The sequence below is a fragment of the Diadema setosum genome, chromosome 20 (genome assembly GCF_964275005.1).
Source record: "Diadema setosum chromosome 20, eeDiaSeto1, whole genome shotgun sequence".
Taxonomy (NCBI): Eukaryota; Metazoa; Echinodermata; class Echinoidea; order Diadematoida; family Diadematidae; genus Diadema; species Diadema setosum.
Window position 1 is genome coordinate 33,001,278 of NC_092704.1, and position 23,520 is coordinate 33,024,797.

Genomic DNA, 23,520 nt, shown 5'->3' on the forward strand with positions numbered 1-23,520 from the left:
ATCCAGAAATATAAAAAGTACAAAATAAGTACTTTAGATATAGGCATTTTTCACAGCATCCACGAAGTATCCATGATAAATAAGAGATCCAATATGATTTAAACTACATACGAATGGAAACTAATACTCCACTTCCAATTCTTTTCTCAAAACAACAACAAAAAGGATACACCATAAGGACTGCGAAGATAATCCCAATCTGCGGTAAAGATGCACAGAATGGAGATTGCGGGTAAACGCAGTGGAAGGATGGTAAGGATATATTGTGAGTGTGGTCAGTATAGCCGATCACTATTAGTATTTCAGATAGAGACAAACGATAATATGCCATCAGAATTGAAAGAAGAGTGAAAATAAACTCAAATGCCTTTCAAGACCTGTGCAAAGGTTAAAACACAATCAATAATGGTGATAACATATTGTCAAAAGACCTACGAACTCCCAATGTACATGTAAATCTCATGTCAGTAAGCATTATCTTTTCTGAGAAGCTAAGTTCTGAACAAAACAAGGATATTGATTACATTATTATATTTTTATCTGTAAACACATTAATGTTGTCAGGACCTCTGGCAATGAGCCTTTTTCATAACATAATTCTTGATTATGTGGCAAATAAACACCAGGCAGAAAATATGGTTCACTTTACACTTCATTCACTGTTTTGGGCTAACAAAGATCTTTAGTATTTCATATTTGTGTGAATTTACAGTCGTGAGACAAAATTGGGAAAGTATGGACATAATTATGTAAAATATAGATAATGATTAGATGGCAAAGCTGCATTTAACGATTCCACTGTACATGAATTCTCGCACTCTAAGATGAATCACAAACCATTTATAAAGGTATCGGGCACACTTCATGCTTTTAGTCATGGTATGCCATATAGAGATCAGCTACCACTGCTCAGAAGGTACTGTACTATCATGATGGGTTTTTTAGACTATCCATACATTATGGAGGATAATGCATATAATACACTTGGCTGGATCATCAACGGAAGCCCTCATGCAACTGATGTGCGAATGGCAACCAATGATATGCAAGATAATAATAGGTAAAAGACATTCAATGACACATCATGATGGATGTTGAGCCAACATCTTGAGTAGTTGTGCTGTCACCACATTTGCGGCAGGCTGTGCGTCCCTTGTGAGGCTGATAGAATCCTAGTGGACACGGAAAGCAAGGCTGGAAACCAGTGCTAGATGTATGGCCAGCTGGACATGGTTCTATAGTGGGTATAAAAACACAAAACCAGGCAATAGAATAACAAGCATGAATATACTGTAACTGTCCTAAACCAAAGGAATACTTTGTTTAGCCTCCAAAATGATCAAGTACTCGACTGAGTCCTGGAGAGTTAAAATGGTGAAAAATGGAAAATTTGAAAAAAAAATGAGACTAAGTCATCTAGTTCACTTTAGCAGCGCATTTACCGTCCACAACACTCCACCCAGGCGACATTATTTTCAAATGTCTTTAATAGGATTCAGCGATTGCTGCAGGATCCTTGAATGTTACTATGTTATGTAATTGTGATTATGAAGACTGTAATTCCATAGGGGTCCCCTGGGGACATCGTCAACATCTGTACAAAGTTAATTGTTTTCCCCTCTCGAGTCCCTCACACCACTGATTCCAAACTTTAGTTTGATCAAGCAAGAATTTATTCAGAATTCACGATATTTCATATCATGATGCTGCAATGCGTTAGCGAAATTTAACGTGTGACCGACAGGAGCGTCTCACAAGATGAGACTTTTAGATGATAATAAGAAGCTATGGAGAAAGAAATGAGCCGACCTTGACAGCTTTGGATGGACACTGAGCTGTGAGTAGGTGTGGTCAAGCCGGCCGGACAAGGCAAGCAAGAGGACTGGCCAGACCTTGGTTGATAAGTACCACGTTCACATCGGACACACGGCTCTAATCCGGAGGCTGAATACGAGCCCTGCTGACACAAGGCTAAAAAGACAGGGTGAGATAGCCGACAGGTTGAGTTGGTGTGAGTTAACAAACTCCAAAATGAACCTTAGAACAGGATGTCCTGCTTCAGAATGATAATTTTCTTGCACATATTCTTTTTTTTAGGAAGTCTTCAGAGCTGTGCATAGGTCCTAATCATGTGTGATGGCCAGTGTTTTCCAGTGTACGTCAAATTTACGTCAATTTTCTTGATTAGTAATCTTTTCTTAATTAGTAACGTGGATCATTTACTTAGTATTTCGATCAAATTTGAAGACAATAGGGCCTAATATCAGCGTTTTTGAATTTGTATTAATTTCTCAGGTCTTCACACACAGCATTTTTTTGTATTCATACAAATTCCATTCTAGGAGTAGGCTTGGTGGCATGTGGATTTCGATATACTGATGTAGGGTCACACGTCCATGCACGTCAGGTTTTAATTATTATTGGCATGATCGGAATGGGATAGTGCCCCAATCAGAGAGGGTGGGGCTCCATTTCTGTGGAAGGTGTGACCCTGCATCACAAAAGCAACAAACAGTCGCCAGAAAAGTATCTCCATCAGAGAGCAGATCCTGAAAGAGCAGACTTTAGACGCTTTAGAATGATATATACCTCAATTCAAATGGACTATTCCAACATTCGTATCCGAATAATAGAGAAAAAGAACACATTATGAAAAAAATTGTGTACTGAGAAAAGGGGCTCTGAAGTATAGGGCTTACTCAAACGCTTAATCATTCTACCGGGCTGTACTCTGTGCAGTGAATGGGACAGAACAAACGATGTACAACTTTATAGTAACACAACTGTAGGGATTAGAAGATTTAGCTGAAATTGATTGTGTCCCACACCTTCCAACCATCAGTAATAATTTAGACTTTAGAAGCGGTACCATCATCTTTGCCGAAGTTATTAGAGTTGAAAGTGAAGAAGTGAAAAGGGGACCCTAGACTAAGACACACCTAATCACACTATTCTACACAAAAGAGTTCTTTAGAAAGACTGCTAAAAACATTTTCCCGTTCGTTTTATGTTCCCAAACTTAAACTAATGTCGAAGAAGTCAAGATTAACGGCAAGATTAATTAGATTGACCAGTTTCACTTATTTTGAGCCCTCACACAAAAACAGTGAGTATGATTTATTTTTGTGGGCTTTGAGATGCACGGTCACATAATCAGGACTCACCCACACACTGGGAGAAAGACCTCGCCCCTTCTTCTATGGTCCCTCTTCCGCCATCACAAGGCTTACACTCTGTCTGGGCCTGCTGGTCCTGGTAGGTACCCCTCTCACACAGTAAGCACTCTCCCTGGCTAGGATTGCCCCGGAAGTAGTGACCTGCTGGACAGGCGACTGGAAATTGATGCAGATAAAATTGAGATATTATCAGAGTCAGTGCGCTATCATGGCAAGCGGAAATTTAGCACTAATAGTATTCCCTTTAAGGGTTGGAGAAGAGGTCGGCATATCGCCAACCCACAAGCACACCAAAGCACATTTACATGCACATTTCTTGCCTTAAGCTTGAAAACATTTGTGATATTGATTAGCAGATGTTGCAGAACCAAATAACGAATATAAACATATGCCTCAAAAGCATCCCTCTTGCTGCCACTATGGCACGAAGAATCTGCAGATGACTTCAAAACATCATCCGTACGACTCATCTTTAAGATCGTATACTTATAGTAATTCTAAGTTGGAAATGAAGATATTCAATGAAATTAAATGAAATGAACCTTACCACACATATATGACGTGTCATCAGCGACAAAGCCAACTTCACATTTTGCGGATGCAGATCCGAGGTGGAGGGATGGGGTAGGACGAGAGTTGGTCTCTTCATCACCAGTAAAGACGACACCCTTAATTCGGTGATAGATATCATGTGCCAATCTCTCCAGGTTTTTGTGATGGTGATGAGGGGAATCTCCTTCATCTGTCAATGGGGTATTGCTGGATGGACCCTGCAGGACCTGTTGAGCAAATGACACACAACGTTTTTACATAGAAGTTCCATTTCAACTGTCTCGCTTGACATGGCATCGTGTACGTTCAATCGTAAGCTCAGAATAAGACTTATAATATACGACCAGCTTTGTATTACCGTATATAGCATTTGCTGGCTGCACTGTGATAAAAACATAAACGAACACTTTAATGTACACATTTCTCTGTTATTGTATTTTTACTTAGCAAATAAAGTACATGTGATTTTATTTCGTTGAATTTTCAACACTTGACATCCAGTGTTCTTTGTTTTCTATTATATGAAATGTACATATGGACACATGTAATGTTCAGTCATGAAGAGCTCAGAAAGAGTACATTCCTGTAACTTACCATTGATATGGTAGCGGTTAACGTGGTCTTGTTCTTCTCGTCATACAACACCGTCCCGGCCGCTAGCTTGGGAGCATCTCGTCTCCTTCGACTGTTACCCTGTCCGCACTCCACCTTCACATTCTCTGCTCTACACTTCTGATTTCCGGTACAGATCTCTTGGAAAGGACTGGCCTTGATGATGTCAATGAACTTTTCCTTAAGAGCTGGAAGAGTATTGCTCTCAGCGGATTGACATGAATCGGCATAGTACATGATCTCTAGCGGTAGGTTGAATCTCTCTGCTTTTTTCTTTTCTATTGAAGTTCAAAAAGGGGACCGAAAATCAAAATATATTTATTGTTTAATTACTACGTCGTAAGTGAAGGTTGTTTATCAAATGATATTGAAATTGTTGTTATGTAGGTACTCATTACTGATAACAATCTGGGTGACTGAGAAGTCAAAATGTGCACAAGGAACAAAGGCACATCGGATTCAAACAAGAGATATCACGTATTGGACCATTGGATCTGGAAGACGCCTTATACGAGTGCCTGGTGGAATGACACGATTCATTACAAGGTATATTATTGTAAAATACAAACGTTTAGAGAGAAGATACGGCAATCATGTACGGGATGTTCCATAACACAAGGCCATTCATTTATTTACGCTTTAGCAGTTTTCCGCTCTGACTAGAGCTTTTCCATGACAGATGCTAAAAGGCGTAGGGCCTACACAAGCCAAAACATGTATGGTGTGTCTTAACCCATCAAGAATGATTCAGTTTTGGGATGACTCTTGAATGCTTGTAGGTTATTAGATGACAACCTATTAAAACTAGATCCAAAAAAAGTTATTAACGCACTATCAAAACTAACCTTTGTCTTTCCGAGAAGACGAAATCGTCCATACCTCTGCAAATATCTCAATTCCTTTATTTAATAAAATGTGGAGTATTTTTGTCTACTGTAGATATTCCACACAACATCGACTCTCCATCACGTTTTGGCCAATCTTAAATTGATCTGACATTTTTCTTTTAAATTCTAACTAGGTTTAAAAATGATTATAAAGGCAAATAAACAGAAACATAAACAAAAAACATATCATGTGGGAAATTCAGAAACCCGTGTGTTTGTTATTGCACAAGTAATAATCATGTAAAGATAAATAATGCCCAGAAGGGTAAAAGGTGGGGGAAAGGAAGATTACTACAAACCGTCACAAGCTTTTCCTTTAATATTCACACATTTGTGAAAACATGAAAGGTTTAACAAAATGACACTTTCCTATACCTGTCCTTATTCACGTGCATGTGATATAAGCTGGCATTGATTCCGTAACTTGGCTAATTCTTGTGTTTCATTTTAGCAATTCCTTACCTGAACAATCTGGTACGTAAGTTGAAGGAGACCATCGACCAGAGTTTCCACAAATATACAGAGAGTTTCCTTTGAACTCTCTTGATCTAGCAATATCATGTTCTTCTTGGCACATAATACTGCAAGATTTTCCATAGAAGAATGTATCGCATACAAGGGACCCGTGGGCTGGTGTACGCAGTGGAGTGCACGATATAGCTGAAGACAATAGAGGAAATCATGAAGATAATAAAATAATAGTTTAGAAGCATGAAGGTTCAGGAACGAGTTCATTCACAAAGAGTCATGAATGTCTATATGGTTTTTCAAAACTGAAGATTTTTATCAAAGGTGTATGCTGCCGGCAATCACACTGCGCAGTGTGCACTACGCTCCTAAACTAGAATGTGTTGTGTGTGTGTGTGTGTGTGTGTGTGTGTGTGTGTGTGTGTGTGTGTAAATTGTGTATTTACTCACGTTTTACAAAAAAGTTCCGCGAGCATTCTGCATGGAGACTGCTCTGAGGGTCAATGACCTGACACACGAGCTGGTATTCCCCCCAGGGGAGGCGGACAGGATTAGGCATGTTACAATCCATTGTGAGCACCACACCAGGGATCGCTAGATAGGAGGGCTTCTCCCAGGGGATGCTAGTGATTTGAGATACCGTGGTGACGTTGAGGATGGGTGGACACTCTTCAAATATTGGCTGCACCTCATCTGATAAGACACATTGCATATAAATGTAGGTAACATAAGTAGCACTTGTCTTTGACCGTAAGAAATCATATTGATCACCTCTAGCACTGCACTTTGAAATATATCAAACATGCACATACATGGACAGGGTTGGCAGTCTCTCTTTAATACATTACATGCAAAGAATAAAGAGTTGGGACAATGGAAGTTTGACCTAATTCGGATCATCTCAATTCACAAGTCTTTCGTTGATCTTTTATTTCTGAATTCCATGTGCTTGTTTTCATTAGAAAATTTCTCAAGATGGGAAGAGTGCAATATTTTTTTGACGTCTGTGCTTTTAGACAAATCTCATAAAGGCATAATTGTTTGGGAATTTTATTGATAAAAAAATATTTATTAACATATTTTCATATTCGGAAAAATGTCGCGGACAAATTTCATCAAAAAAATCTTGAAAAACATTAAGTAAAAAACAAAGAAATATTCATTAAGAAAAAAACAAACAAATAATAACCCCCCCCCAAAAAAAAAAATCTGATGGCATAATTTTTTTCTCTCACATTTGCAAACGACACTAAAAAGAATATTCACAAAAAGTGTTTGTTTTGTGCTTTATTATTTTAGTGATTTATACCAAAGTCTAATTTCATGCACCATTATATCTAGATTAGCAAAATTTAGCCTAAATGATAATCTTTTGAAAAATTAACTTCACAGTATTTTAGACTACGTCACAGGCAATGTGTGTGCAAATTTTCGTTGCAATCGCGCGGTCGACGGCCGAGATCTCGGGGGGGGGGGGGGGATCTATCATCAACCTAAATAGCCTAGCCTATTTAGAGTTAAGAGACTGCTTAACCGACTGAAATTCTCTCAAGTTCATGGTAAAAAAAGATAGCCATAACATATGAAAACAAAACACATGAATTTTGAAAGAAGGTTACAATCCTGATGCCTCCTTTTTATTCCTATTAAAGGGTATTGGCAGGAGCAATGTGTCTCTACCTCTCGAACGCAGGCTGTCTTTAAAGACGTAGCACTTAACGCTGACATCTTATGGGTAGTTTAATTGAATTCAAATTCAAATTCAAATTCAAACTTGATGTCACTTTTTCTTTCCAACAGAGTGTACAAGAAACAATATTATGAGTTTGACATGGGGGTAACAAAATATACATAACCAGACAGGACACAAAAGCAGGCAGATAGCCATAAACTAATGACCATGATATATTGAAATATACATATTCATTTATTTTTCTTTATTTCATAACACAGACACAATGTACAATATGTACCAAACGACAGTGTTGGTTTCTGAATCATAGGAATAAGTGTATGGAAAAGACAAAAGAGAAATTTGAATCTCTCACTACTGACGAAGACGTGGAAAAGACAGGAGGCACTGTTGTTAGACGAGTCTGTGAACGTGAATCGGCACAAGGTGTCCGCCAAGAAGGTGTACGGGGTTCTCAAATCAGGTGGCTCCGTCGTCACCTGAAGATTTGTTCCGTCAACTGCATCATCCGCAGAGGGGAGGTCAAAGGTCACTTCTACTCCACTATACTCCTTCCGGACAGCCATGATGGGTGCCAATGGGCAGGAGAGGTTTGTAGGTGGGGTGCGATCTGAGGTTTGATATAGATACTGTTCTTTATACAGAACCTGATAGGTTTCGTAGTATGGCAGGTGAAACAGTACACGTACCTGATCCTAATGCAATTTCAATGTAGTATTTGCAAACAATCATATTTATCCATGCTGCCATTATATTACCGCTTTATACGTATAATATCCTTCTGTAACAGCCCACATACGACACATTAAGCTTTTCCATTTGTAATCTGTTCTGTGGAATTATACATAATCCTTTAAGATAAGAAAAAATATATAAAAAATACATTCGTACACATGGGCGAATAAGAACCTCACCAGCACAAAGTAGGGACTCCACGTCCAGTGGACGACTCCACTCCTCTGAAGTAAGACAGGTCAACGGCTGACCGTCACCTTCCAAGGTAAAACCTGGGTCACAGTGCAGTACACACACGGTTCCCAGGGGAACCTTGTTGGCTTGTGCACAGTCAGTAGGTGTTACCAGAATGCTTTGGTTCAGTGGGAGTGGGGGACATCCCATCACTACCATGTAACAAGGCAAAGGTTTAAAGTAGAAAATACTAAGGGATACAAATGAAAATAGAATATTAACCTGAACGTACAGTCACAAACAAACCCAGAAATATAAGATACAGTACATCAGGAATCGTGTTATTATCATTTGCAGATCCAATCTGTGCCTGCACAGCCATTCAAACAAACGTAGACGTGTATTATTTGAATTTTAATGAGAACTCGTCCAATTGCATAAGACCTGAACACATTATCTACTCAGTTACAATAAAAGATACTCAACATTATGAGAAATAAACGGTACCCAAATGTTTAAAATAATTATGACAAAACACTCCTAAATGACACACATTTTACACAACTTCCAATTGCTATTGTGATGTAAACACAAGAGACATGATGCTCTTTCACTCATTCAAAATTATTTTATACACATACAACCAAATCAAATGTAGTGATATTTACAATTTGGATTTCTATAATAAGAAGCAACGTTTCTACGATTAAATTCATGATTTTCTTTTAATTAGAAAACTGCATTTTGAGATATTACTTTTTTGTGAAAATTGTGGCAAATCTATGCGAATGACTGTGTCTCAAGTGACATTCTTTTAATACATAAATATGACTGTAGTGATGACCGTAGTATAATACCACTGCAACAATGCCTGTTTTTTTTTTTTTTTTACTATATATGTTGGAAGGCATCGCTTTCTTTTAATTTGACTTTTGCTCGAAGATAATTTCATTTGATTCTTGTTTTTAAATCTACGTATATTCAATCCGAATCTATCACATTCGGTGTTTCTGTTGGGGGAATGTATCCTGCTCGGCGTTTCTGTTCTTTATAATTATGAAGTTAAACATAGAGAACTGTGGCACTTTTATGAAAATCTTTTTTTTTTTCAAAGTGAATCTATCATGAAACTAATAGAATTGAATGTCAGGCAGTGCCATAATGATATACGTTTCACAAAGTCGTCAGTGAAACATACGAACTCGCATCGCCAACTGCGAAAAAAAGAGAGGTCATTTTCTGATTAGTGCGGAAAAGCACATTTTTGTCTTTACTGTTGTCTAAATCCTTCTTTTTCTCTGAATCTGAAGTTTGAAAAAAATATCAGACATACTTTTTCTTAAAGATTTTATCTAACTTGTGTATGTCAATCTTCTTGTCTCTTTGTAGAAGCATTTCTTTTTTCAGGAAAACTGCTTTACATTTAAAGTGTGTTTCATTAATGTTTAAAATTGACTTTGCCAAGTCATGCGGAGTAATGTTGAGTTCCTACGGTCTCTATCATGCTACTAAAAGCCAGTGTTTGTGTGCGTGTGTGCGTGTGTGCGTGTGTGTGTGTGTGTTCATTTTTATCATTAAAGCAGAGTAGTTTGTCTAAGGCAATATCAATGTTGTTATTGATAATGCTGTCCTTTTGACTGTTCAGTAATTGTAACGCTTATTTCATGCAGTATAGAGTAATGTTAGGCATTGGAAATGTACAGCATTGCCCGTTGCTGTTTCCATTTTAGGTTGTCCATTACCTTCGCAGATTGGATCCGGCTCAAAGTGCCAAAAGGTATCAGTGCCATTAAATTCACAGCTCCCTCTTCTCGACCCAATAAGCTTGTATCCAGCCGAACAGGAGACTGTGCATTCTCCCCCAAAGGTGTCGTTGCAGGCCTCTTCAATGATGCCATGAACTGGTGGAACTAACCTCTGGCAACGTCGAACTTGGAAAAAAAAAAAAACCCCAAACATACTGATGCCTGACAATTAGGTCCCATTCAAACTCATACGTTTACGTGAGGGTACAATGGCAAAATAAACTGTGATGAAAGAGGGAAACTTATTCAGAATATGTTGACGAATATCGATGTAAAATTATCACAATAACAACAAAAAAACACATAATTGATCAAAGCCCTAAAATGAAATTGTTAATGATCTACGATAATTTCCTTTTAGTTGTGCTTGAAACTGAGTATACAAGTGTATTACAGTTTGCATACTGGCTTTTTAAGGGTGTTCCTGTAGTTCAAAGTTGAGATATTCAGTATGCCATTCGTCCCATTTCATTCGTATTGCACCCTTCAGGGACACACATTTTCTTGTTAACGTTATTAATATACAAGATATTATAATTACAAGTATTATGTTTTATGGCGCATCTTATTCAGTATGTAAATCATAATTCACAATTTAAGTTTTTGAGTCTAGACTTCCTCACAAAGACGGTTTGGATGTACAAATCACAACATATTGGTGGGACAGAGTGTATACATTCTTAAGTAAATAATGTCTGGAGCCGCGGAGGTGGGGAGACACACTTTAGCTCTTTAAAAAACGAAATTAAGAAAAATAATAAAGAAAAAAAGAAGAACTGCGTAGCTCTTCGTCAATGGCATATCTGAAATAATGTGTCAAAAAATTGTTATTTTTCCCATCACATTAGCTCATGCCCAAGCGACAAACTAACCCAAACGAATGTCAGTGAGATGGCACTGGAGGAAAAATAATCTTCCAAATCGATTCTAACAAATACGCAGACAAGAGTGCAAGTAGTGCTTACCTTTGACTTCCGCATCAAAAATGCAGTCATTTTCATTACCAGCATCATCCCTAGCACTGCAGCTGACTCGGTGTATACCACGGGTCATGACCCCGGGTTGAAGGTCACAAGACAAGGTGGGCTCGAGATCACTGTTGTCCTCGGCAGTGACATTCCAGCTGACGAGCGTTGTGTCTGAGCTCCGAGACGCATAGACCACAACCTCTGACGGACACTGGACGAACGTCGGTGGCTGAGTATCTGGGGGAGGATAGCATACCGAGCACATGCACGTCTGCTGTACATCAATGGTAATGGTACATTTTGATATTTCAACGCGTACGCACACGATAACTCCTACGATTTTCTCTTTTCGTGCATAGACTTTGCAAAAGGACTTCATCGAGTTTTCGCATACGGTAAGTAAATAGTTTTTTAAGAATTACAAAAATCACATTCTTCTCTGAAAACAATGAAAACAAAAACTTTAATGAACAAAAAGCAATCATACATGCCATTCCAAGTTCCACATTTCTGTAGGCCCTATCTGTCCTTTCGTTGGTTCTTAATTGTTTGTTGATTTTATTAACACTTCATTTTACCAGACATTCAACACGATTGCAGATGGTCATAATTATTTCCACAGGGTTATGTATAAATTATAATTAGGCAAACCTCAGGGAAAACGGAACATTCAAACCATGAATATGTCGCGCTATCTAAATTTCCCTACAAAACCAAGTACATGTACATGCATTTTACCAGAAATCATAACCTCCTCTTCATATTTCTCTCTCTTTTTTAAAAGTGATCCGAAGTATGGTCAATTACTTAATAATTGCTGTTACTATCACTAAATTTATCCACTAACGGACGAGTGAAAGTAATGCAATTATTTCAGAATAAAATCACTCACCCTTGCATTTTGCCACAGTTATGTCACGGCTCCAGATTTGTGTTCCAGTGCATGTTGTCTCCTCATATTCAGATGGGAATATCTGGAAGCCTGACATTTGACATTCCAAATGACACGTGTCTTGGTAACGTGGGTCAGACAGACAAGTGGAGGGTGTGATGGAGATGACATCTGTTTCAACCAATGGACTGCAAGCTTTACCTGCACAGGGGCAATTGACATTATTTTTTTAACCAACTATTTCCGGTAAAAGGTTTCAGACGGTACCAGGAGGTAGCCTGAGAATACTTTCCTACCTTAATCAACCGTTTTGCATTTGAATATTCTTTCCCCAAATGTTTATTTATTGCATAAGATGTGTTATGCTTGAAGAAAGAAGCTTATAGCACTCATGTCCCGAAATTAACTTTTACCTTGTGTCTTGCTTTTACCTTATTTCTTTTTTTTCGCCTCAAAGGAGTGATTCCACGGGTCTCTTGCTTTTTTTTTTCGAAATTACATTATCGCTAGACATTCTTGCTGACGTTTCACAAAATGATGTCACTGCCCAAAGGGAATGACCATAAGTTTCTGACAACCACTGATTTGTGTATACATCAAAAAGATTACTTGATTTGTCCACATAGATATCATCAGGAATACTAGACAAAGGGTTGCCAGAAACATCGGGGAAAGCATTAATAATGTATTATGGTCATGTAAAGTTTATTTTAGGTCAGTTGGCAAAGGGACAATTATACAAATAAGCTGAACTGCCACAAGGTTCAGTTGGATGTAAAGCGAGACCACTTTAAATGTCTATAACGGAAGCATATCAAAATGCACTGAAACACACCTGATGGAGAATGTCAAAAACAATCGCACGAAATGATCCTTGGTTCAATTGTCCATTGAGTGACAAAAATAAGGTATGTCTTGACCATCAAAGGGAAATACACAGACACACATAGGCTATGCACAAAACTTGATATATGCAATTACATGTACTAAAGCGTAATACGTTTGATAGGATCAGGTAGAGACTCACGGTCACAGGTGAAGTTGGTGCTTGACCACACCCCATCGGCCAGACACCTCTTGAGGATCTCACCCACACCAACAAAGCCGAAGGGACACTGCATGGTGCATTCTGATCTATACGGCACTGGAGACGTGGGGTCACACCCTACTACAGTGGCGGGGTTTGTGGGGAGGAGAGGGGGGCACGTTTGGACTGCAAGGAAAAATGACAAATGATGGTAACTTGGTAGCGTAAATATCATGTTTCACTGTTTTTCACAGTGTTTAAACAAGTTTATTGGCAGGGTGGAAATCTGGGTCTTTCAACTTTCAGCATTTTCACTTTCTTCGACTCAGGGGAGCAACCGTTCCACACTGAATTCTGATATCCCCATAGACTTAATACATAGGCCAACCAGGTTCCCGTACGGAACAAGTTAAAAAATAGAAATCATTTGTTCTGAAAGGAACTCCTGTACAACAGGTAAATAACAAGCTAATTGCAAATGCTTTGCCAGCTCTCTAATTCACACTTAGAGGGGACGTTTGTGAGGATGGTTTTCTACCACGAAATTAGTAGCCTTGGCTAACAGATAGATTAACCCTAACTAGGCCGGGGGGGGGGGGGGGGGCTCCGAGCTCCGGCTCCGAGCCCCCCCCCCCCCCGACGTTTCGCGCTATGTATCGCTATTGCGAGAAGCTATCGCCGCGACGTTTCATGACTTTTTGCTCTTGAGTCTCCCGCATCTTTTGACACCAAATTTGCGATGCCCGGGCACGCGGTTACAAAGTTGTGCATAAATATGCACGTGCATGTCAGACCAAAAATTGCTGAAAAATGTGAATTCGTGTACAATTTCAATGCAAACTGTGTTTACAGGCAAATTTCATAAAAGCATGATTATTGGGGGGTTCTATTGATTAAAATCAATCAATTACATATTTTCTTGATTGGAACGATGTCGCGGACAAATTCCATCGAAAAAACAGTGAAAAACATAAAGTCGAAAAAACAAAGAAATGCATAAGAAATTCAAAAAACAATAAAAACAATAAAGATTTTTTTTTCTGATATCACATTTTTTACATTTGCTAAGGACACTGAAAAGAATATTTGCACAAAAATGTGCCTGTTTTGGGCTTTTAAGTGATTTATACCATTTTGTATGATTTCATGCATCATTATGCATAAATTAGCATAATTTAGTGTAAGTGATAACTAACGGCGTAGTTAGGGTTAAAGCTTTTGCTTCTTTCCTATAGGTGAAACGATAAAAGGTTGAATTTGCTTTTTGTCTTACCATGGTAAACGATTTTTTTTGTTTCATTCCGATTGAGTATGACAGCAAATTTGACCCCCCCCCCCGAAAATAACCTTGGGATAGACATAGATCTTGTTTCCCAGGTATAACGGAAAGGGGAAACATGCTTCGTGTCCACTTGGTAATTCATTTTGTTCCTGTAGTATAGCTAATCCTGAATGAGAGCTAGCTATAATGAACGCAAATGCTCTTCTTTGAAAAGGGTTGATGTGCGCATAATACATTCTCGTTATACAATCAGCTCTTACAGTTTTGTTTTTCATGTGAAAACTTGGTTGCATATTTCACAAGTAGGCTCTACTCTTATTTTAAGGATAGAAAAAGAAACAGAAAAGACTGCAAAAACACTGTCGAAGTGATTAAAATATTTTTCCGCGAAATCTGTCTGCGCCGAGAACAATCACTTCGATCCCATGATACTTTACACAAAAGTAATTATAGATTCAAGCAAGACAAACGGGTATTAATTTTGTCAACTGCAACCATCTTTATCATTTTGAATTCAATACAGAACTAAAATACTTTTGGAGTTGATCACAATGTTCTGCCAAATATACATAGTTATTATGTAAATGACAGTTGGAGGAAAGACGTCACTACACTGTTCCAGTTTCTGATAAATGAAGGAAGAACCAAACACGTAAAAAAAAAATTGTCAGGTCTTTATTCATTTTTAGTTCTCTAGTTGGCATACTACTTGTAAATGATAACTACTTGTATTAACAATTGATTGAACATGAAATTACAAACATACATGTGCCTTATAAAACCCACATGAGGTCCCACTGGATGGCTTGCCAGGAGGCGTGAATTACGGCGTATTGGGGGTTTACTATTGGATATAATTTCCAACAGAGTATTACGAGCCTGGTTCCCTCTCTTTACTCCCAAGTATAAAATTGAAATAGCTCGAAAGTGATTTTGCTGTTTATTGAAATTACTTTCACTTTAATATTTCATAGGACAAGAGACCACATATTTTGTTGAGTTAAAAGCCATCTTATTGAAAACCTCTTATTTCTAAATTTGAGCTTAAGTCGCGGCCACTGTACCTATCAAATTTGTACTGAACTAAAATAGGATGTTAACTTTGCCCACTTTGGCAGACTGAAGGAGCGTTTTCCCATGCAGGGTTTCCATCGCTTGACAGATCACATGACACAGCTGATGGTCCAATCAGATCGTAGCCTTCATCGCAGGAGAAAGAACACGTACTGCCATAGAAAGGATCCGTACAGTTGACCACTGAGCCATGGAGAAGAGGTTGTTGTACAGGGCATCTATGGACTAAAAAAAGACACGTAAGATAGCCGTTAACTACTGGGACTCTTAAAACATCAATGATAATAAGGGTTTGATTTGATTTGTATCAACATGCACAAAAAGCTGTCAAACAACACATCATCAAACCATTTGTGAGCTTAGTATCGTGTAGCAATTTGATGGAAATAAATTGAGGAAAAAGATAATTAACATTTCTTTTGAAAAGAAAAAAAAGCGTAGGTCCATAGATATCCAGACCTCCTTTCCGAAAGGTGCTAACAATTTTTCGTCAAATTGGACATTTTAACTGAAGGGAACTCATCTTTGTTAGTCTCATACGTTAAGCTCCTCAAAATGTTGAAATGAAAACAAAGAAAACAGGCAATGAAAATTAATATTGTTACAAAAGGTGTTAAACTTATTTCGAATTTGTTCCAAATGGATGCTACATCCAGTAGAATCCAATTAGAAACCTGGTAATGTTTAACCGCACTTTAATCGTAGATTATGGCCATGCTGACTATATTTTCTGTCTGTGTAGCTTTGCAAATGTGACCGTGCACCTCAAAACGAACATAAAGTCGCACACACTGATTTTGCGTGAGGACTGAAAACAAGTGAAATGGGTCAACCTAGCCGAACTTGACTTTTTCATATTTTCTGAAAGAGCGGGTCTTCTTTTACATCATGCTAAAATTTGGTATCATAAAACGGGCAGGAGAGTGTGTTTTTCTAGCAGTTTATCTCGACCATTTTTGGTAGAATAGTGTGATTAGATGTGTCTTTAGAATCCCTTTTTCATTTCTGAAAAACCTTGTCCACACTCTTCATTTTCAACTCTAATAACTTTTGAAAGGATAGTGCTACTGCTTTGAAAGTTGGCATTAATTATGGACAGAATGTGTTAATGAGGCATGCTTAATTTCAGTTTAATCTGATAATCCCTTCATTGCTGTTACTCTGGTGGTTTACTTCCTGTTTTTTGTACTATTCATCGCACAGCCAGCACGGTTTGGTAAAGATTAAGCGCTTGAATAGACACTGTACTTCAGAGCCTATTTTCTCAGTTCACACTTTTCCTGAGTTTGTGCTTTCTTTCCAATATTTAGATAGGTTAGGAGAGTCCATTTGATTTGAGTTATACATCATTTTAAAGCTTAAAGTCTGCTCTTTCAGAATATGGTCTTAACTAAAAATTCATGTCTGGCGACTTTTTGTTTGTTTTGAGGTGCAGGGTCACAAATGACCAATATGAAATTTTGTTTCAAAAACGTATTCAGTACCCAAAATCAAGAGGATAATTGTTCTGTATAAATTACTTGTAGACACGTAAACTTTTATCGCAAGGCGCATTTTCTTTATCCTACCATTGAGTAGTGTAGCAGCTTTGGGAAAAGAACTTTGAACATAGTGACACACAGGACAAGGAGTGGGCAGCTATAATGGAGGGGTGCATTAATAAAGCACATACTCACCTTCAACAGTTATGATGATTTCACATCTTGTTGTCATCCCAGCAGCATCAGTTGCAAGGTAGCCAATGACTGTTTCTCCCTCTGGAAATAAGCTTCCTGGCCGATAGTGATTATTCAGTCTGTGTGGATTACCGGGGAAGTCATGAAAGGTAAATAGAGGAGGGTGGGTGATAAAATCAAGTTCAATTGGAATGTAGAGATAGGGGGTGTTTTATCGTTAAAATGAGGATTATTCACATGTGTGTGTGTGTGTCTGAATAGGGACCCCCCCACACACACATACACATACACACACACACACACACACACACACACACATTTACCAATGTCCGAGGCGTCTGGAATGTATTCGCCTTTTCTACCGAAGATTTTTTTTTTCAGTTGTTTCTTATTTAGCATTGACATGATCCTATTATCGAATAATGTGAGGTTCTTCTGGGAAGCAGCTGCACAACTGGCAGGAATGATAACCAGCCTGACCTTACTCTCGGGTCAAAGTTGGGTGAGGCACGCACACAAGTTTCTGATTGGCTCCGGTTGGATTTAAGACCACCTGAAAACAAAAACTCATTCATTGCCCGATTTCTCAATTTTCGAGAAATTCTTTCAGGAGGTTACTGATACACCCAATCAATTTGATATAAACAAAAAAAAAAGTTTTCGCACGTTTTGGAAAGGACTTTTTCATTTGTTGAGTTGAGTTGAATTTTTATTTTGACCACAAGAAAAATCACTTTCAAAGAGCACAATGAAACAGCGACATAAAGCGAAATGAGTACATGGTCAACTCCGAACAAGAAGGATATCTGCCTTTGATGGAGGCCCTTGTTACAACCTAACAAATAATCATTCCTTCACTGTGGGTTGCTAGAAATCTCCTGCACAATGCTCTCGACCCGAGTCATTTTGACCAGCGGGCGGTTTTTCTGCAGAAAATACTGTCTAAGGTAATGCTGTTTGTTTGACTACTTTCAATCAACGGCAAACTGTCTATTTTATAGACTATTTGTGACCGTGCACCTCAAAACGAACATAAAGTCGCACACACTGATTTTGTGTGAGGACTGAAAATAAGTGAAATGGGTCAACTTAGCCGAAGTTGACTTTTTCATATTTTCTGAAAGAGCGGGTCTTCTTTAATATTATGCTAAAATTTGGTATCATAAAACGGGCAGGAAAGTGTTTTTCTTAAGCAGTTTATCTCGAATATTTTTGGTAGAATAGTGTGATTAAGTGTGCCTTCGGAATCCCTTTTTCATTTCTGAAAAACCTTGTCCACACTCTTCACTTTCAACTGTAATAACTTTTGAAAGGATAATGCTACTGCTTTGAAAGTTGACATTGACTATTGGCAGAGTGTGTTAATGAGGCATGCTTAATTTCAGTTTAATCTAATAATCCCTTCATTGTTGTTACTCTGGTGGTTTACTTCCTGTTTTTTGTCCCATTCATCGCACAGCCAGCACGGTTTGGTAAAGATTAAGCGCTTGAATAGACACTGTACTTCAGAGCCTCTTTTCTCAGTTCACACTTTTCCTGAGTTTGTGTTTTCTTTCCAATATTTAGATAGGTTAGGAGAGTCCATTTGATTTGAGTCATACATCATTTGAAAGCTTAAAGTCTGTTCTTTCAGAATATGGTCTTAACTAAAAATTCATGTCTGGCGACTTTTTGTTTGTTTTGAGGTGCAGGGTCACATTTGATCAACCCCAAGCAAACTTTCTGCCCATGGACGGCCGCCAAGCATCACTTCTTCGAGTATCAAGAGATTCTAAAATAATGATTTTGCTCTGACTCTGAATTTGCATGGGCTAAATCCGTATTTCATCGGCTAATAAGTAGAGAAATTACAAGTTTCCTTGCAATACCTGAATTGATTCTTCATCATTGCACCCGGATATGATTATGACAGGAAGGATGCCCTGGTCAATACATACACATAGGGATTGACATACACAAACACAGAATGTAAACCTAGGATTAGGGTTGAGGCTTGACTAGGGGTTAGGGTTAGTGTTAGAGGGTTAGGGCTAGGGTTAGGGTTAGAGTTAGGATTCGGGTAAGTGTAAGGTTCAGAGTTGAAGTAAAACTAATTCATATCAGTTTGTGTTGCTTTCTCTTCTATTATAAAAGAATATGAACATCGCTTAAATATCAATTTGACACCTATTTTTTTTTCTTTCGATTATTTTTACTGTTCCGTTATGTGTCGACAGGCTTTATCATCCACAATGCTTTGTTCCAAAATCAAGGGGTATTTCGTTTTGGATATTTTTTTTCCTGATAAACTTTTGTAAGCTGCTGAAAACTTTGTATCTGATTGGCTGGCGGCAAATTTATCGGACCAATTTGTCAGACAAAAGGCTGCATGAAATGCCCCCAAAATGTATCGAAAATACTTCAAAATGTATTTGTATCTACTTAGCCCTGCATTGACAAGCCGGATTCGCAATGTCACAAGGATTACAAAGATTACAAATATTTTTTAAAATCTATTTTATGTGTGGTTAAGAAGGGGGGGGGGGGGTTGTCCTCGTTTAATCACTTTTTTTTTCAATGCGAATTCATTGATAATCTTATGATCTATCAATGCCTATATAAGTTGACAAGTAAAAGGTAAGGTTTGATTACTTGCAAATAAATGCTGACAAAAATAGAGGTATTACTTGCTAACATGCACATTTCCCGAGTTGTCACTCGCAATGGGATCCTGGAAGTTGACTATGTTTGATGTGGTTCCCATGGCAGCAAAGATCCTGATCTCAGAGGGACAGCTTGAGTTGAAGTTAGGGGGCTGGATGTCTGATTATGGGAGTAAATACAGCAAGAATTACATTGATTTACCAATCGTACGACTTAAATGACGACAAAGTTCATCACTGCAGCTCAGTACTTTGCTGTGAATATGATCTGCATGTACAATTAAAAAGACATTAAGAACCACTTCACAGTATCAAAAAGAAATGCAATATGACAAGCACATAAGTAAAGATTTAATCAAATGGGATTAGAAATCAGGTTGTTATGAAGGTGTAATGATTCGCTTATCTTTGCAAAACAGTAATTTGTGAACAGTTGATATGAGTAAGCAAATGTTTTTTGCTTAAAAAGTGGCGATTTCATCAACTTGGAATTCTCCACTTATTGTTCTTTAATCAGTCAGATACTTCCTGATTTGAGACAAGGGTTCAGTTGCAATTATACAACACAGAAATTTCAAGATTGTATAACAAACGATATGTCAATTTGTAAATTGTTAACATAAGTAACTCTCTATTTGGATATTCATTTTCATTGCAAGAATGTTTTGCAGAAAATTAGCGCAAATTTGCAATAACTTATTTTCTGACCTTTCTAATTTCGTATTTTGTTATGATCACTTTTCACTCTTTTGCTTGAAAAGGGTTATTCTTTATTTTCAGATAAACTTTTAACTTGCTTGGAATAGTCTTTAAAAAAATGTTGTTTTTTTTTTAAAGACAATGAGAACACTGCTTTTTGGGGGAAAAGGGAAACACTTGAAGTTGGCAAACGTGTTAAAATCTGGACGTTATGAACAATTAAGGCTAATTTTGGAGTCACAGTTTTAGTTCAGAGCCGTTGAAAGACCATCTTATTGTCCAACCCAATTGATCCTAACCCATGCATGTTGGAGCTGACGGGTGAGTCCACTGGCCGTCGGTGCTACAGACAATGTTTCCCGGTCCCTCAAGCCGAAAGCCATCATCACAGACAAAGGAGCAGGTGGTATCAAACAGGACGGGATCTGTACCGCTGCACTCCTGGGGCGTCACGGAGCCATAGGAGATGCTGAAATTGCCTGGGCATGTCTTCGGTTCTGGGATATGAGATCGACGAAATTTTCCATGCGTTACGCATTATTGTGTGCATCACAAGAACTTAAACCAATGACCCAGGGCGGATTTTACAGTGTCAACGGCAAATGAGCTGAACATTTTTCTTTGTTAAGAGTTAAATTAGTGTACTGCATAGCCCTTGTTTGTTATGTTTGATGATGAACAAACCTCGAATGGAATAGTAAGACCTACAATGCATGGTAACTATATTTCGGTGAACAATAAAAAAATCGAATATGGTGATCAGTGGAATCAAGCAATTTAAAATTTTAAAATTTATTAACTCGGGTAAAAACCTTATTCGGATCTTGTCCACTGGAATTTTTATTCGAAAAGAACATTATGGTAACTTATAAAGTACTAAGAATTACAGCCCTACTGGAACATCAGAAACCATTAGGCCTCCTTGACCATTCGACCATTAGGGTAAATGCATGGGATCCCCTCAGCGGAAATTGTGAACACACATATTATGGCATGTACTGGCAACGTTGTAAATGACAGAAATATTGTCTACATGATATATTGGGTGCTGTTCGTTATTCTGAAGATTCGCTATTCCGAAGGTTCGTTATTCCGAAATGTAGTTAATCCGAAACACGCAAATTCCCTATACCTACAGGTTCGTTAATCCGAAAATGAAATAGGGTTCGTTAATCCGAAAATTGGCTTGAAGGAATCTCCTAGTGAATCAACTGAACAGCTGGCGCTAGGTGTACTCCGTGAGCGTCTAGGTCTGGAGATCTCTGCGACAGACATCGACAGATGTCATCGTGTAGGCAAGACGCAGGAAGGCAAGCACCGCGGTATCCTCGTGAAATTCTGCAGCTACAAGACACGGAGCAAGGTAATCACTGGCAGAAGGAAGCTCAAGGGCAGTGGTATCTCGATCCAAGAGGACCTGACAGCCAGAAAACAAGAGCTCTACAGGACAGTTTACACAAGCAAGAAGGTCGCGAGTGCATGGACATCTGATGGTAGAATCTTCGCACAACTGAAGACACAACGGGGTCAGCCATCTCCCAGACCATGCGTTATCTCCTCAGCCAGCGATTGTACTCGTTTGCAGTTGTAATGTATATGCCCTGAGCTAAATCGTTGACCTTGTACATATTGTATTTTGTGCTCTCATGTCATGTCAGTACTCTTCCTTTTTGTCATCATATGTATTGATGTATTGTATCAGTAAGCGGGTCCTGACGTACGTGTAGGTCCCTGGCAGGTGTCTTTTTATGCCTATTTTAGCAAATTTTGAACTCTTTTACTAGTTCTGATTAATCTGTGTTATTACAATTGTATATTGCACAAAACTTGTACACGTACATGCTTGTGCATTACTATTTTTTTTATTAGTGTTCAGTGTAATTGCCCAGTTTTTATCCTCTGTGTCTCTTGCCCTCTGTAGTTCTTACAATGAAGGCATGTGTGTATATATCTGCGATTTCCATCGTGCAATTCAGTGACAGGGTACTGTACAGCATATCACTTGCAGGCAAACTCCTATGTTTTACAGCATACATTTTTATCATTGCTTTAATTCTGTTTATAAGCAGATTTCTTTTCATTCAGGCATGGGTCATCAGCTCTCCTTGTGACATTCCTTCAATATGAATGAATCTCGTATATACCCGCATATTTGTTCGGAATATTATGATCTGAATAATGTACCTACAAGAACCTCTTCCTCCCTCAATCTTTTTCATTGTAATATTCGTAGTCTTAAAAAGAATATTGATAGATTGTACTCATGTATTTCGAATGTTGATACTAGTTTTTCAGTGCTTGGGATTACTGAAACTTGGTTGAATAACAATGAGAAGCTTTTGCCTATACATGGTCTAAGTGGTTATAACTTTGTTGGAAAGGGAAGAAGAAACCGTCCCGGTGGTGGAGTGGGTCTTTTCATAAAAGACACTCTTAAATATAAGATACGTGATGATTTGAATGTATTTGTAGATTCAGTGGAATTGTTTTGTATTGAGTTATACTCCGATTCAAATGTCATTATTGGAGTGTTATATAGACCACCTGGTCAGCCTATTCTTGCCTTCAAAGACAGTGTTGAGACAATTCTTTTCAAAATTGCAAATGAGCGTAAATCCTGTTTTATGATGGGAGATTTCAATATAAATCATTGTAATCAGGATGATACAAAGTCCAAAGACTTTATACAATACATGAATTCATATGCTTTTTTTCCTGTCATTTCTAAGCCAACCAGAGTCACAACTGAATCATCATCCTTGTTAGACAATATATTTGTTAATAACCCGTGCAATATTGATGTGTCAGGTATAATCACTTACCCTGTAAGTGATCATACGCCAATTTTTCTCATATCTAATGTAACTTTACACACACAGAATGTGAATGAGCCATGTTCATCTCTGGTACGACATATTAATGAGAGTAATATATTGTTGTTTTATGAAGAATTAACTGTGATTAACTGGGAAGACATCATACACAATCTTACAAATGATGTTAATCTGTTATATGATATATTTTCTACAAAGTTTTGTTCTTTATACAATACATGTTTTCCAGTGGTATTGACCAAGGGTAATAATAGGACAAAAATGAATCCATGGTTCGATAAGAATTTAAGGAAACTTTGTCGGAAGAAAAATGTTTACTATCGC

The 23,520-nt window shown here is 38.1% G+C and overlaps 2 protein-coding genes and 1 long non-coding RNA gene across 3 annotated transcripts in view; all 3 read right to left on the reverse strand.

Annotated features, from left to right (window-relative positions):
- Window positions 1–1,071: 1,071 nt before the first annotated feature.
- The window catches only part of LOC140243623 (sushi, von Willebrand factor type A, EGF and pentraxin domain-containing protein 1-like), a 447,365-nt gene continuing 424,916 nt past the window's right edge, over window positions 1,072–23,520 (reverse strand). The window contains exons 3-8 of the mRNA XM_072323287.1: window positions 6,146–6,388; window positions 5,690–5,887; window positions 4,323–4,618; window positions 3,724–3,955; window positions 3,165–3,332; window positions 1,072–1,235 (exon numbers count right to left, since the gene is read on the reverse strand). Of these exons, the coding sequence (XP_072179388.1) occupies window positions 1,072–1,235; window positions 3,165–3,332; window positions 3,724–3,955; window positions 4,323–4,618; window positions 5,690–5,887; window positions 6,146–6,388 (1,301 nt within the window). The remainder of the gene's footprint in view (window positions 1,236–3,164; window positions 3,333–3,723; window positions 3,956–4,322; window positions 4,619–5,689; window positions 5,888–6,145; window positions 6,389–23,520) is intronic.
- Window positions 6,469–13,090, reverse strand: LOC140243965 (sushi repeat-containing protein SRPX-like). The gene is made up of 7 exons (XM_072323629.1): window positions 12,990–13,090; window positions 11,963–12,163; window positions 11,068–11,307; window positions 10,040–10,228; window positions 8,303–8,509; window positions 7,744–7,998; window positions 6,469–6,479 (listed from the first exon to the last, which is right to left on the reverse strand). The coding sequence occupies exons 1-7, from the start codon at window positions 13,081–13,083 to the stop codon at window positions 6,469–6,471; spliced, it is 1,197 nt and encodes a 398-aa protein (XP_072179730.1). The 5' UTR covers window positions 13,084–13,090.
- LOC140243712 (uncharacterized) lies at window positions 15,388–19,701 on the reverse strand. Its single transcript, XR_011902247.1, has 3 exons — window positions 19,688–19,701; window positions 17,022–17,140; window positions 15,388–15,570 (listed from the first exon to the last, which is right to left on the reverse strand). It is a non-coding gene; the product is annotated as an uncharacterized lncRNA (long non-coding RNA).

Excerpts from the sequence above, each read along its gene's own strand:
- LOC140243965 (XM_072323629.1), bottom strand. The coding sequence starts at position 13,083 with ATGCAGTGTCCCTTCGGCTTTGTTGGTGTGGGTGAGATCCTCAAGAGG. Across the intron at positions 12,164-12,989 it reads CACCAACTTCACCTGTGACC|GTAAAGCTTGCAGTCCATTG; the intron begins GTGAGTCTCTAC and ends GCCCCTGTGCAG. Across the intron at positions 7,999-8,302 it reads GGAGTCCCTACTTTGTGCTG|ATCGCACCCCACCTACAAAC; the intron begins GTGAGGTTCTTA and ends ATCAAACCTCAG.